The sequence below is a fragment of the Pan paniscus genome, chromosome X (assembly GCF_029289425.2).
Source record: "Pan paniscus chromosome X, NHGRI_mPanPan1-v2.0_pri, whole genome shotgun sequence".
In the NCBI taxonomy this organism is placed as follows: Eukaryota; Metazoa; Chordata; class Mammalia; order Primates; family Hominidae; genus Pan; species Pan paniscus.
In genome coordinates this window covers 84,521,640-84,536,870 of record NC_073272.2, presented here as the reverse complement: position 1 = coordinate 84,536,870, position 15,231 = coordinate 84,521,640, and the positions used below count along the sequence as shown (strand labels likewise).

Below are 15,231 nucleotides of genomic sequence, written 5' to 3'. Positions count from 1 at the left end.
ATATTAGCTATAGGGAGATATATATATATATCATCCATTCACATGAGATGTATGTATATCATCCATTCAGATGAGATATATATATCATCCATTCAGATGAGATATATGTATATCATCCATTCAGATGACATATATATATATCATCCATTCAGATGAGATATATATATATACACAATAAGAACATTCTAGCATCCTCTCATATATATAATTATATATATGTTATATATCTATATTATATATATGTTTTATATATATATATATGAGTTAGGATACTAGAATGTTCTTATAATTGCACAGCAGTTTTGTACCTAATTATGCCTTGATTTGAGGCTTTTAGGACTATAGCTGGAAAAACAAACTACAAAGTACCTGACATCAGATTCCAGACCGGCTCAGAGCTGTGCCTTCCAATATAAGTAATTTAGTTTGGGGACAATGTCTGGCAACTGGAATGTGGACAAAGGATGGATGAAAGGTGACCAAAATGGCTAGTGACTACAGAACTACACCAGCTTAGTAAGGGCTTGGAGAAATGAAAAATCTGTATACAAATTTTCATAGTAGCTCTATTCCTAATCACCAAAAGCTGGAAACAACCCAAATGTCCAACAGGTTAAGTGATAAAGTAAACCGTGGCACACCCATATGAAGGAATACTACTTAGTAACAAAAAGGAACAAGCTACTGACACATGCAACAATCTTGATAATCTAAGTGAAAGAAGCCGGTCTATGTATGATTCCATTTAGATGGCATTCTCAAAAAGACAGAGCTATAGTGACAGAGAACAGATCAGTGTTTCTGGGAGTTAGAAGTGGGAAGGTCTGACTGCAGACAGACAGCATGAGGTACTTTTTGGGAATGATATAACTGTTCTGTATCCTGGTTGTGGTGATGGTTACATGACTCTATGTATATATTAAAACTGATAGAATTGTATGAATTTACTGTGTGATAATTTTAAAATATTTTTTTTGAGATGGAGTTTCGCTCTTGTTGCCCAGGCTGGAGTGTAATGGCATGATCTTGGCTCATCACAACCTCTGCCTCCCGGGTTCAAGTGATTCTCCTGCCTCAGCCTCCCGAGTAGCTGGGATTACAGGCATGTGCCACCAAGCCCGGCTAATTTTGTATTTTTAGTAGAGACAGGGTTTCTCCATGTTGGTCAGGCTGGTCTCGAACTCCCGACCTCAGGTGATCCACCCACCTCAGCCTCCCAAAGTGCTGGGATTATAGGCGTGAGCCACTGTGCCCGGCCAAAAATTTTTTTAAACATATAGCTATTTCTATTAAAATTATAATTTGTCATTTTGTTTTCTAGGTAACTTTTTTTTAAGACCTTAAGAGTCACTAACTACTGAAAAAATTTCTTGAGAGTTTTATCTTAATGTAAAAATATATACTAATCACTCAAACTACTTTTCTCAGTCATGACCCCCATATTCTGGCAGCTACTTTAAAGATTTGAGACAGAGATACTGATATATGAGACAAAATTTGATTTTCTCTTGGTCTCATCCTAAAGAATGTTGTTGGGACTGACATGGTATCTCACTCTAGTTTTCATCTGCATTTCCCTAATGACTAATGACGTTGAACAGCCTTTGGAATAGCTATAGTTTTGAAAACACAAAGTCCTTATAAAAGTAAGCATGCTGTAATACAGAATCTAAAAATCTTTACAGTAGCCTATCCAGATAATATTCAATAAAGCATATGAGGTTTTCTCATGACCACAAAATTCAGAAACTAATATCATGGCATTAAGAGAGAATATATTTTTTAAAACCCTACCTTTTCTCGCTGAAACCAAGCCCGCCAATCCTGAAACTGTAATAACTCCCATTTTCGGAAGAAAATCTCGAGGAGGATTCTTCAGATAGACATAAGCATCTCAAGAAATCAGTTAAAAATTAACATGAATAACTGAATTATACTGGATATTCTATACAGTTATAATGCAGGAAGGTTAAAGAGATTTGCTAAGATAATAATGAGGTTTAAATATTCTTCAAAAGAGCTATATATAATGACAACATGAGTAGCAAGCTAAAAAACTAGATATATTTACTTGTTACAAAATAAAATTTTCCTTCCGTAGCTGATTTAATATTTCTTTTCCTAATGATACTGACGGTTATTACTATAAAGAAATGTAATGCTAGAGGGCACATCTTAATATGGGTTACTATAAGGTAAATTTCTGACTGCGTATGTATTATATCTCTATGATGAACTTCTGCCCTTATCTGTTCAAACACTGGTAGCCTCCAATAAGAAATGAAATAGATACTTTATTAAGGAGTTTTGAATAATAGTTTAAGGATATACACAGCTACTAGACCTTGCTTGCCACTACTCCCTAATAACCTCAGGACAGCCACTGCTGTTGGTTAAAGTCAATCATCGGTGAGCCTAGACAAAAAGTAGATGAAGAGTAGTTCTTGGCTTTCTATATGTTGAATTTGTTTCTGGTTCCAAAAGTACACTTTTCTATCATAGTTAATTATTTAATGGCAATCACATATTTAATCCTATTCCTCATGATTGATGAGGAATATAATTTTGAATTTATTCCTAATACATTAAATAATGACAATTCAAATACAGGTCATCAACTTCATGGAAACATTCAACATTTTAGCTCATCTTTCTATCTCCTATACATATTTATTATGACAACTGGCATAAGCCAAGAATATTACAAAGCTATATCTGTTGCCAAACACCATTAACAAGCTAAAGAGTCAAGTATAATTGCTTTTTAACCATTAGCTTAAATATTCCAGGGTTAGTGATTGCTATAACATTTCCTAGCAATTGACAGCAAAATACAATGTATTTTAACAGCAAGTAGCACTTAAACTAATTAGCAACAATGGAGACATGTTTTTAATTTATGCTTTATGATATATAATATAGACTTTGTAGTTAAAACAGACCTCAGTTTGTATCCTGGCACTACCACTTACAGCTACGTAAGCTCGATAACCTACTTAACCTTCCTAAACCTCAGTTGCCCTCATCTGTAAAATGGGAATAATTATAATACCAATACTAACATAATTGTGACAAAAATTATGTAAAATGCTAAGTACAACACCTTAGCCAATAATAACTGCTGAATAATGAATATTACTGCTTTGCTATTAATCAATAATCAACAAATAATCAATAAATTAATCAATAAATTGCTATAGAGAGTACCTTCTGAGTTGGTAAATGCATGATAATGGGTAACATACCAAGTTTATTTTTCTCACATTTAAACAATGCAATTTAAAAACACAATAAAACATTTCTAATTATCTACTCACCTACCTTTTCCAAATTGTACTGTATCCATTATCCCATTTTTCACAAAGACATAAACACCCTAAGCAAAAAAAAGGGGGGGAAGACATCTGCATTTTTGAAGCTGTTGATAATGAGATAAAATTGCCTGCATCTCTGAGATTATATTAAAAGGTTGACTTAACATTATGCCCAAATCTAAATCCAGCTTTCCTATGTATTCACTACCAGCTTGTTTTCATTTCCTGCTTTTCATTCTATTTAACATGGATAACATTTATATCATTTTTCTCATATAAATGGATAATGTGCCTATGGAATAATCAGAGCAGAAATGATACTGAAAAAAAATTTATCATCTTATTTTATAATGACCTAGAAAAATAAATGGAATTTAAATAAAGAAGAAGGGAGGTATATTTCAGTTTAGAAGCAACATCTGATTAATAAAGATGCAATAGCAACAACATAATGATTTGTGGAGGGAAAAAAAGAGCAAAAAGCCTAAAGCAAAGGGCTTCATCTTCCTCCCTTTTCTTAGTGTGCATTAGAATGAGAAAAAAAATCTAAATTACCTCAGGACAGAAATCATCCTACATAGACCAGTGTTTATCCTGTTTTTAAATCGGAACATAAATTCTCTAGAAATCAAAACTATGTTAATACATCAGAGGAATTAAAGTTTTAAAGCAAATCTTTAACTTTACCTGTTTCTAACTGATTTATTTTAGTGCAAAAGAGTGTTAAATATATTTATTGAGTGCTAGGTATTACCTCACTTAGATAAGAAAAAAAGAAAAAAAAGGAAGTCACAAAATGATTTACTCGTGGTAATATTGTACTCTGTTGATGGAACCAGAAAACACAATCCTTCTCTGAACTAGCTGCTATGAAACCATGGGATAAAAACAAGAACAAAAGAGACTTTCAAAGCAGAGAAAACAGATATTATTATATTGGACAGGGAAGAAATAAGTTTTTGTTATAGAGATAGCTTGGTTTTGTAATTTTGTCTTACATATTTTAATGGTTATCAGAGAGATGCAGAGGTTCATCTTGGTTTAAAATTGTACAAATCAGCATAAACGCTAACTGCTATTGAACTACTTTTCTGTAGGGACTGTCTTGAGAATATTTCACCTTCAAAGGTAAAATACCTATTGACCAGTCGATTGGGAATCATTTAACCATCAAGGAAGAAAATTAGTCATCTTTCAAAAAAAATTTTTCTTAGCTCTGCTAAGGAATTCATTTTTACCACATGGGGTCAGTGCTACCTAAATTTCAAAACACTAAGCTAGCAGGAGTAGAAATTGAATTTGCTCTACATGATTCAAGGTTTAATGTGGAATGAATTTGAGTCAGACATAATTTTTAAAGAATGGATTACATTTTTAGGGGAAAATTAGGAAAAAAAAATTGTTTACATTTAGGACAAAATGCACTGGAAATTGCCTTTCTTCAACCTATTTGTTTGAGCATATTAATGGAATAAAACATTCTTTTGAATCTTAAATTGGATGACAGTTACAATAGCAATTTAAAGACCTCTCAGGAACATTTTATCTCACTGAAGAAAAATTTCAGAACATTATGGAAAATTACATCTCAGGAGGCTTAAGTCTGAATCATCTAGCTATTGGCACGTAGTCATAGGGGCATGATACAGACCATAATTGGTTAAGGTATTTCCCTCTTAGATCAAACTATTAATAGTGTGTAGTACAACTAGTACCATAAGAATTGTATGACAAACACAAGTTTTCAAAAATAACATCATGTACTTATCAGATATTTGAAATATTATCTGGAATTACCAGAGTTCATTGATTTGGTATTTCACCTAAGCACAAATTATTTTTCATAAGTTCATTAGATTTCTTTTTAAAGATAATGGATGGAAACTAAAAAGAACAATGGTTCACCATCAGGCTATATTTGGGGAAAAGTCGCATGGTTACTAGGTCAGAATGATGAAAACACTGGTACCAACATTAAGATACTGACACTGGAGATACTGATGCTAACACAATGATGTTTATGTGATGATAATGAAACATTAGTGTTGCATCAGCTTACTCCACCACTCTGCTGATGGATATCGCTGATTGAAGGCTAAGCATTAAAGTCACGTGTATTCTACTTTGCCCAATAGCTTACTGTAGTTAGAATGGTCTTATGAGCTAACGCCAACAAGTAAATAACACTTTGCTTAGCCAAAGAAGAAAATATTCAGAAGTAATCTCAGAACTTCACATAAAAAGTGAGTGACACTGTGTACAAGCTAGGTGACATAAATCCTTGCTGAACTACTTTAATCTATGCAGTAGTGGTAGAGTAGGTTCAATATAGCCACAAATTATTTGCTGCTACTTCTACTGAGAGTTGGCATCTAATTCCCTTCCCTTTAAAACTGAGCTGGCCTTAGTGACTTAACAATAGAATGCTGTAGAAGTGACTTTCTTGGATATCTGATGATAGGCAAAAAGCCTGGCAAATTCTGCCTAGGGCCACTTGTAACATTGTCTTTAGGAGCCCTGAATTACCCAAGTAAGTTATATCTGACCTATTTGAGATCACCATGCTTGAGAGGCCACGTGTAGGTGTTCTAGTCAATAATCCCAGCTGAACCCAGTCATCCAGCCATCCTTAACAAGGTGCCAGAGATGCAAATAAAGCTGTCTTGGACTGTCTAGATCAGCTCATTTGCCAGATGAACCCCACTGGGCCACCTCTGTCAATGCCACATGCAACAGACAAATCACCTGTCTGAACTCAGATCAAATTCATGACTTACAAAATCATAAGATGTTATATAATGGTTGTGGTTTTAAGCCATTAAGTTTTGGATTCGTTTTCTACACATCAGTAGGTAACTGGAACAATTAATCAGAAATCTCTGATATTAAACCACTATCAGAATTGACTTACCTTGCACCAGCCAATATAACAACCAGTTGCAGTGCGGATGGAAGCAAAGCCCATTTGTAAATGACCAGGCTGCTCTTCAACATATTTAGACTGGAGCGGTGGTGCAGTATATATGGGGAGCTACAGGCAAAAAATGTTCATGTCAAAAACATAAAATAGCTGGACTGTCCATAACAGCGGTATGGCAGAACAGGAATCCTCATCAGCCTTCTTTCTAAAAACAACTAAAAATGCTGATAAAATACTTTTAAAAAACCATCTTAAATACAGGAATGATGTGGTAAACTGTTTATAAAGACCGTTTAAAACCCAGAAATTAAAAGATGCCAAATATAATATAATCCAATGGTTCTACTCCTATGTATATTTAGAGAAACTACTGTCTTTGCACACCCAGAGTTAGTATAATAACGTTCACAGCAACATTTTAATTACAACCAACCCAATGTCCATCCACAGTAAAATGGATCCTTTGGGGTATATTCGTACAAAGAAATATTAGAAATTAGGGGGTAAATATAAAGATTACAGCAACATGGAAAAATTTGGATGAATTTCAGGAATATAAGGTTACTTAAAAAAAACATTGCTTAGCAATACAGACATATAAGGTAAAATTAAAAAGTAAAGGAGGGGAATAATAGTAAAAATTCAGGGTAATGGTAACTTCTGAATGGAATGAAATGGAAACACAGAGGATTTTGTTTTCCTTTAAATTGGGTGCTAGGTATACAGTTGTACATCATTATCATCATCATATTATTATTCATACCTTTCATATTTTGAACAGCCTTTTGATTCTAATTAGTATTTAATAAAAACAAACATACACAAAAGAACAATGAAAAACTTAACCAGGTAGGGACTTATTTCCTTTAAAAAAAAAATTTTTTTTTTTTTTTTGCTTTTATATTTAGGGTATAAATCCTCCTATGAAGCCTGGTGTTTGAGGAAGATAGAACTGGGAAGAATCAAGTTTACAAATCAACATCAAGGGAACTAGATGATTAATGACTTTGGATTTGCTCCTCTACCAACAACAAACATGAAACTATAGTTAACACTATATTGTTTTCTTGAAAAATGCTAAGAGTGGGTATAAAATGTCCTCAACACAAAAATGATAACTATTCAAGGTAATACATATGTAAATTAGACAGATTTAGTCATTCCACAATGTATATATACTTCAAAGCATCATGCTGTACAAGGTAAATGCATACAATTTTATGTCAGTTTTTTTATTTAAAGTTAAAAAATAAATAAAACATAAGACAGTGTGAGTTTGGTAAAGCTTTTCCAGTAGTAAGTCAGAAAAGTCTTGTTTTACCATTAAATGACTCTTTACTACCCATACCAGGATTAAAGAGTTAGTATTTATCTTTCTGGACTAATGCTTAAATTCACCACATTGGCAACTATGTATAATTAGGAAGGTGAGAGATGCATATCTTATTAAAGATGTGTTTTATATATAAAAAGCAGGTGCACTGCAAGTAGGCAAGTTTCCTCTCTCCCCTAGAAAGGAGAGATATATGTGGATGTACTGGTGTCAGAGTGGGCAACGTTATTTACTTACATGTTTGTCCATCATGTTTCTATCCTCTTTATTATTTACACATCCCAATTCCAAACTTTATTACACTCGTTGTTCTTATTCTCTCTCCTCTGTCCCCATCAAAACCTGCTGATTAAGTTGTTTTTTGTTTGTTTGTTTCTTTGTTTTTTGAGACAGGGTCTTGCTTTGTCATCCAGTCTAGAGTACAGTGGCATGAACACAGCTCACTGTAGCCTCAACCTCCCGGGCTCAAGCAATCCTCTCACCTCAGCATCCCGAGTAGCTGGGACTACAGGCACACCCCCAACAAACCCGGCTAATTTTTGTATTTTTTTTGTAGAGATGGGGTTTCACCCTGTTGCCCAGACTGGTCTCCAATTCTTGAGCTCAAGCAATCCGCCCGCCTTGGCATCCTAAAGTGCTGGGATTACAAGCATGAGGCACCGCGCCTCACGGGTTCAGGTTCTTTATCTGTTTGTTGCCTATTATAAACAAAATTTTGTATATGTAGTTTTCTAGGAAGAGCATTCAAAGTTTTTATCAGACTCTCAAAGGGGTCAGAATGGTTAAGAACCAGTGTTTTAAAGTATTTTCCTTCTAAGGCATAGGCATAGTTGAAACGTTTATGATGATAGGATTTCAGCTCTACTTTAAGAATTTTAAGAGCTAGCCAGTAGCATGTTACTATAGTCTCCATTGAGAAAAGCATTCTCACCACAAATTTTAGAGACCTTGGGGCTTAAATGCCACTTATTGTATAGATAGAACTTGTATGTTCTCATTTAGAAATTATGATTACATTGAGTAAGCTATAAAACCACATTTAAAATTAAATTGAACCAAAGTAACTAAAACTCTCAAATCAGTATTTTTCTGTTATTTCTCAGTGACAACAAGCAAATGGCAAGAAAATAAGTATAATTCATCTCATAGAGGGATTTTAAAAAGAAATGTCCAGGGATGTCTAGGGCTGGCTGTATACATGCATTCCAATTGCCAGTCATTTTACTGATCTGAATACTACAGATTTCATGGTTAAAAAAAATGATTGTCTCATGGTCCTACAGAGTTTTCTATCAAAGGGAGATTTAATTATGTTCACTAGATGGCATATAAGGCAGGAATACATTGAGAATATTTAAAAAGATGTTTAGTGAGAAGAGTTGAACTAAAACAGATTTTCTGTTTAGCTACAAGTTTACCAAAAGATTCAAACAACCAAATAACCAGAACACTTCATTCATAAAGTATTCTGGTTTAGTAGAAGTGTTATTACAGATTTAAACAGAAGTATAGCTCACTTTACACAATAAAAGTAGCTAGAAATGTTGCGCATAAATCACATTTTAATCCCTTCAGAAATTCTACATTCCTCAAGGACTAGATCCTGACTTTGTGTATAGTTCCTAGCACATAGCTGGCAACCAACTTTGTTTGATAAGTAATTCAATTAAATGATATTTAAAATGTACTTGGGGAATACAATAAATACCAAGGAATACTGCATATTCCATAATAAGCAGCACTACTTTATTTTAAAATTTCAAAAATTAAATTCAGCCATTAGGGATTTATCTTCCTACCTAGATTTGAGCTGTCCAGATATGGGAGTGTCAAGGAAGCCTTAAAATCAACATCCTCCTAAGATTAATAAACAGAAAAAATAAAAAAATACTTAGAATCAGTTAGCGGGTAGGGAAATGACTCTACCCTAGACCATTAATGAAAATAAACTTTATCTAGTAATTAGAACAGTGCCTCACAAATATATAAGAGGAGCTTAGAAAATATTTTTGGTTGAATTTATGAATATTACCTTTATGCATGTTAGTTTGGCAATATTATCAATGTTTTATGCCTTTTGACCTACACTTCTGCTTATAGAAATTCATTCTAAGGAAATGGTTATAGATGTATATATAGATTCAATACAAAGTGGTTCAACAAGTACTGATTACAATAGCAATAGCTGGAAATAGTCTACATTTCCAAAAATTTATGAAAATTTTACATTTATTTGATGGTAGTACATTCATACAGCAGAATACTTATGACACCATTAAGAATTCTGGCCAATGTCATCTAACTAGTCAGTCGTGGAATCAGGATTCAAATTCAGGCCTGATTCAAAAACATATTATTAAGTGTGTGGATAAATCTTAAGGTTGACTTAAAGCGGGAAGAGATAAAAAGCACAATGATGAATAGAATTAGTAACCACAATTACAGCTCAACAGGCTGGCATGATAAGCCAGATCAACAAGGTAAAATTTAAACAGGTATAAACATACCTTCAACAGAGTCCAGAAAGTTCAAATGCCTAAGTACAGACTGGGATGAGGCATACCTTACCAGTAGTCCATGTAAAAAGGCTTAATGAATTTTAGAGAACCACATGCTTACTATGTCATGGTCAAAGGCCGCTTATGAGCATGGTTGATTTTGAGCACTCAAATATAAAAACTAATGTGATCTTAGGCAGCATTAATAGAAATATAACATCTAGAAGAGGAAAAGTCAGAGACTGACTCTATCCTGTAGCAGTCAAAACACCGTGGTTCATACATCCAAGTCATGGCACCAAAAACCAAAATGTTTTTTAAAAAGAAAAACAAACTACTTACACCTGAAGAAAACACTATCCTGAACATGCTTGGCAGAGGCTGATCATGATAGTGAGGAACTCAAAGCTGTGATGTATGAGAAATAGTTGAAGCTACTAAACGCTTTAAAATGTTTATCCTGGAAGCAAAGTTACTTAAAGTATAACTGATATTTAAAGGCTTGTTTTTTGAAAGAGAGTTTTCTGTATGGCACCAATGCAAGAGATACAGTACCAACAGGTAGAAGTTATTATGAGACAAATTTCTGTCTGATATAAGAAAGGACCTTAAGTTAAATGAGAGGATTTAGAAAATGGAATGGGCTCCTTAGGCTCCTTTACCTAGAGTTTTATTCATGTAGAAGATATATGGCCACTAAATGTGCCTACTATAGAGGGAATTACAGTACCATACAGAAGGCTGATCTAGAAAACATCTAAGGTCACTTCCAAAACTGAGATCTTAATGAATTTGTTAAACTGAAGTTTCCTAATACTGAATGTACCTGTGTAAATCTTTCAAGAAATAAAAATCAGACTGCCTAGAACGTCTAACACCCTCCACTACTTATTGATTATTCATTAAGAAAAATCACTAGTTGTTTTTCACTGGAGTTAGAATTTTAGATGTTTGAGTTACATATTGTCTTTTGAGATACTTCATAACTATTTCTCTCAACTTTTAATATCTACCTAACAAAGACTTCTAAGACATTTTTGATGGGCAAAGATAATTTAAAAAAATATAGCTTTTGTGTCATCTTGATATTATACAAAGTTCATAAACCTTTGTAGGCAAATTACCTGCTCTGGTTTCACTAGCTGCTTTTTGGATTCCTCTTGTTTGGCTGCATGTACACTTACAGATGCATATATCAGACCTGCAGGCATGGTTGTCAGTTTTCCCATCTAAGAAAGATATATCAAAAACATCTTTTTAGTTGAAAAGCTTTCCATCTTCCATTTCCTAATAAATACTGGAGGAATCTCAGGAAATCTATTCGTTTCACTTTAATATATTAAATACTCAAACACTCCAAATTACCTCAGACATTTTTAAGACATAGTTCATAAAATTATCTTCTCATACTGGATGGCAGAGCACTATTTTTACCTGTTTGTTAACTACTTCATAAGAAATATAGCAATATAATATTTATCTGGAATATTATTATGTAATAATATAGCAATGTAATAATTACTAAAATCTGAGGAATGGAGTGGGATTGGTCTTGATATTCATTCAGTCCACAAACATCAATTGAACACCTACTATGTGCCAGACTCTGGTCTTAGTGCTTAGAATATATCAGTGAACAAAACAAAGATTCCTGTTCTCATACAAATGACATTCCAGTAGAGAGGAGGCAGGCAATAAACACAATAAACTATATGTTATATTATAAGTTGATAAATGCTCTGGAGAAAGTAAAGGATAAGAGTGGTCTGGAGTACTGAGTGATGCAGGCTGCATCTTGAAATACAATTTATATCAACATTATCCATAAAAAATGAATTCTTTCTATTATAAATCCTTTGCCCCTGATTTTGCCAATGCATTCCCTTTTACCTGTTTCTTGCTAAATCTAAAGCAAAAAGTGATCTTTGTTTTAGCTATAACTTGATTTGAATTAAGAATGAGGAAAAGTACTGGCTCTAAGAATAAAGTCTTCTAGTGTTATTCAGGTACCAAAATAATTCCCAAAGATTATCCATTCAACAAGGCCAACTGTAAAGCTTTCCAAGGTACAAATATTTTAATACTCTGATTCTTTAGATGGGAAAGAAGCTTCCTGAATTTGACAAAGGACATTATGAGGGAAGCGGTCTCCTTGTTTTACACACAAATAAAATTGTGCAACACCTGGAAGAATCATTGGCTAAAGGATTCTAAATGTTCTCCAATGACAGTGATAGTACCTATACTTCATTTCTGACACTGTTTTTAATATTTTCTGAGAAGAGCAAGGGAAGCTACTCAGGCATCAATCAGTTAAGTAATTTCCTGTTTAAACTGGGCAGGACTCTGATTTAGATTGGGGCTGTAAAAATACAGGGTAAAATTAAGAGTCAACACTAAGAAGATAAATTTTTTTTATTCTCCTCCCCCATGCCTCCTTCTAGTACAGGAAACAGCATCATAGAATGATTTATCTGCACATGCATCCCTTAAAGACATCACTTTATTTCTTATACCCAGTTGGTATTCATTAATGAAATAACAAGATTTCCACACCATACCTATGTCAGGTATAATTTAAATGTATATTAAAACTGATGCCAGCAAGTATGGTCCCCATGAACCAGGGAAATTTTGTTAATAAAATCTCTATATTATAGGAAGGATGTAAAATTTTATAACATTGAAAAGCTTTTTTTGAAATACCTGACTAGACTTTACCTCTTCTTAAGAGACTACTCCCTGGATATAAGACAAATACTTTCAAAGTATGCTGAATTTTTTCAACACACTAATGATCACAGAGTATACTCATGTTACTTCATATAATGTAATAATAATATGTAGACTATAAAAGAATTTCATAGATATTGCTGATAATTATGATCTAATATTCCAGATTATGGATTTACTAATTGAGCTCATGGCCTAAAAGTTAATATACCTTGAAAATTGCCTAAGTACTTTCTCCACATTTTTTACTCTGTAAGGTAATAAAGGTCCACCCATTCTTTCCTACTGTCTTCATAGATTCCTTGACTTTTATTGAGGAGGCAGTATGGCACAATGGAAAAAAAATATGAGCTTAGGGCCGGGAGTGGTGGCTCATGCCTGTAATCCCAGCACTTTGGAAGGCCGAGGCGGGTGGATCACCTGAGGTCAGGAGTTCAAGACCAGCCTGACCAACATGGTGAAACCCTGTCTCTACTGAAAATACAAAATTAGCTGAGTGTGGTGGTGCATGCCTGTAATCCCAGCTACTTGAGAGGCTGAGGCAGGAGAATCACTTGAACCCAGGAGGTGGAGGTTGCAGTGAGCCGAAATAGCACCACTGCACTCCAGCCTGGGCAACAAGAGCAAAACTCTGTCTCAACAAAAAAATACATATATATATATATATATATATATATATATATATATATACACACAGACACACACACACACACATATAAATATGAGCTTAGGAGTTACACGGAACTTACTGTCTAAACTTGAATCAATTATTGAAGCTCTTCAAGTTGTGCTGCCCAGTATGGTTACTACTAGCCACATGTGGTTATTTAAATTGAAATTAAAATTATTAATAAATAAAAACTTCAGTCACATTAGTCCCATTTCAAGTGCTCAACAGCCATAATGTAGAGCACAGATATAAAACAAGCCCATCATTGCAGAAAATTCTAGAAAATGTCTTAATTAGGTTAACTATTATTAGGTTAAATATCTGAAAAAATGTGTATGCCATCCTGTTGATTATCACAAGGATTAAATAAGGAGTTATATTAAAATGGCTTACACTTGGTACATAGGCAATTAAGTTTAATTTCCCATTCCTTCTGTTTGCTGAATAAAAAAATTAAGTGGCTCTGCTTATTCCTCATTTTTCTTTGCACATGTATTTCATGCTAATCAGGCTCTAGTGAGAACAGTGATAACAATAAAATCTATCCAACATATTTATTACCTCCAAACAAAAAAAGGTTGCAATTTTTGTCAAAAGAAATCAGGAAGACTGGCACACTAGGGTATCTACAAGTCTAAGTTATACTGGTGAAGTACATGTCACTATCTTAAAGAGGGAAAGCTAATGGTACAGCACATTGAAAATTTTTGAAAAAAGACTGGCAAGCTACAACTCTGGGCTAAATCTGGCCTGGACTCTAAGTTTAAAATGTTTTTAAAAAACATATTTAAAGATTTGTAAAAACAAAGAAGAATATATGACAAGAAATCTTATGCATGCTGCAAAGCCTAAAACATTTACCATGTGGCCATTTACAAAAAAAAAAAAAATTGCCAGCCTCCAATTTAGAAAACCAAATAAGATATTCAAAAAGTTATTAGAGTTTGGGGTGTTATAAAAAACTTACAGCCTCATGAGGCTGTCATTAATCAAACAGCATTAAAAGTGAGCAGAAATAATCGAGTTTTCACAAGAGGAAAGACCTTGACTTAAAACTATTTGTAACTCGAAATAATAACTCATCAAGTCAAAATTACGACTTATTTAAAATCAATGAGAGATTAAAAACTGGCTCTCTACAAAATATAACAGGTCCTAAAACAGATATCTCTCACATGGAAATTTACAAACAGCAGGGCTAAAATATGAGCATGAGGTAACTTACCTGTAAGACTCACCCCCTCCAACTGTGCCTGCAATAAAAATATAGCTGATTCTTGTTATTTCCAGCAGTTATATTCTATAAAGTAGCTGTGAATACTGATTTACAGAATACTGTACCATTTCTCCAGGGAAAAATACAGGGCGAGCTTCCTGTGATAGCAAGTTTTTTGAAGGTTTTTTATCATGAACTGATGTTGAATTTTATCAAATGCTTTTTCACCATCAGTTGAAATGATTATATGATTTTAATCCTTCATTCTGTTGATATGATGTACCACACTAACTGATCTGCATATGCTGAACCATCCTTGCATCGCTAGGATAAATCCTACTTGGTCATGATGAATGATCTTTTGAATGTGTTTTGGAATTTGATTTGCTGGTATTTTGTTGAGGATTTTTGCATCAATATTCATCAGGGATATTGGTCTATAGTTTTCTTTATTGATGTGCTGTAATATCAGGGTAATATTAGCCTTGTAGAATGAGTTTGGAAGTATTCCCCTCTTCTCTGTTTTTCAGAATAGTTTCAGTAGAAC

At 33.7% G+C, this 15,231-nt stretch overlaps 1 protein-coding gene across 5 annotated transcripts in view; it reads right to left on the bottom strand.

Moving 5' to 3' along the window:
* APOOL (apolipoprotein O like) overlaps positions 1-15,231 on the bottom strand; it is an 89,217-nt gene that overhangs the window by 35,255 nt on the left and 38,731 nt on the right. For all 5 annotated transcript variants that reach the window (XM_063601584.1, XM_003824436.6, XM_063601585.1 and 2 more), the window contains 4 exons: positions 11,190-11,294; positions 6,226-6,345; positions 3,322-3,376; positions 1,795-1,893 (listed from right to left, as the gene is read on the bottom strand). In XM_063601584.1, the coding sequence (XP_063457654.1) occupies positions 1,795-1,893; positions 3,322-3,376; positions 6,226-6,345; positions 11,190-11,294 (379 nt within the window). The remainder of the gene's footprint in view (positions 1-1,794; positions 1,894-3,321; positions 3,377-6,225; positions 6,346-11,189; positions 11,295-15,231) is intronic.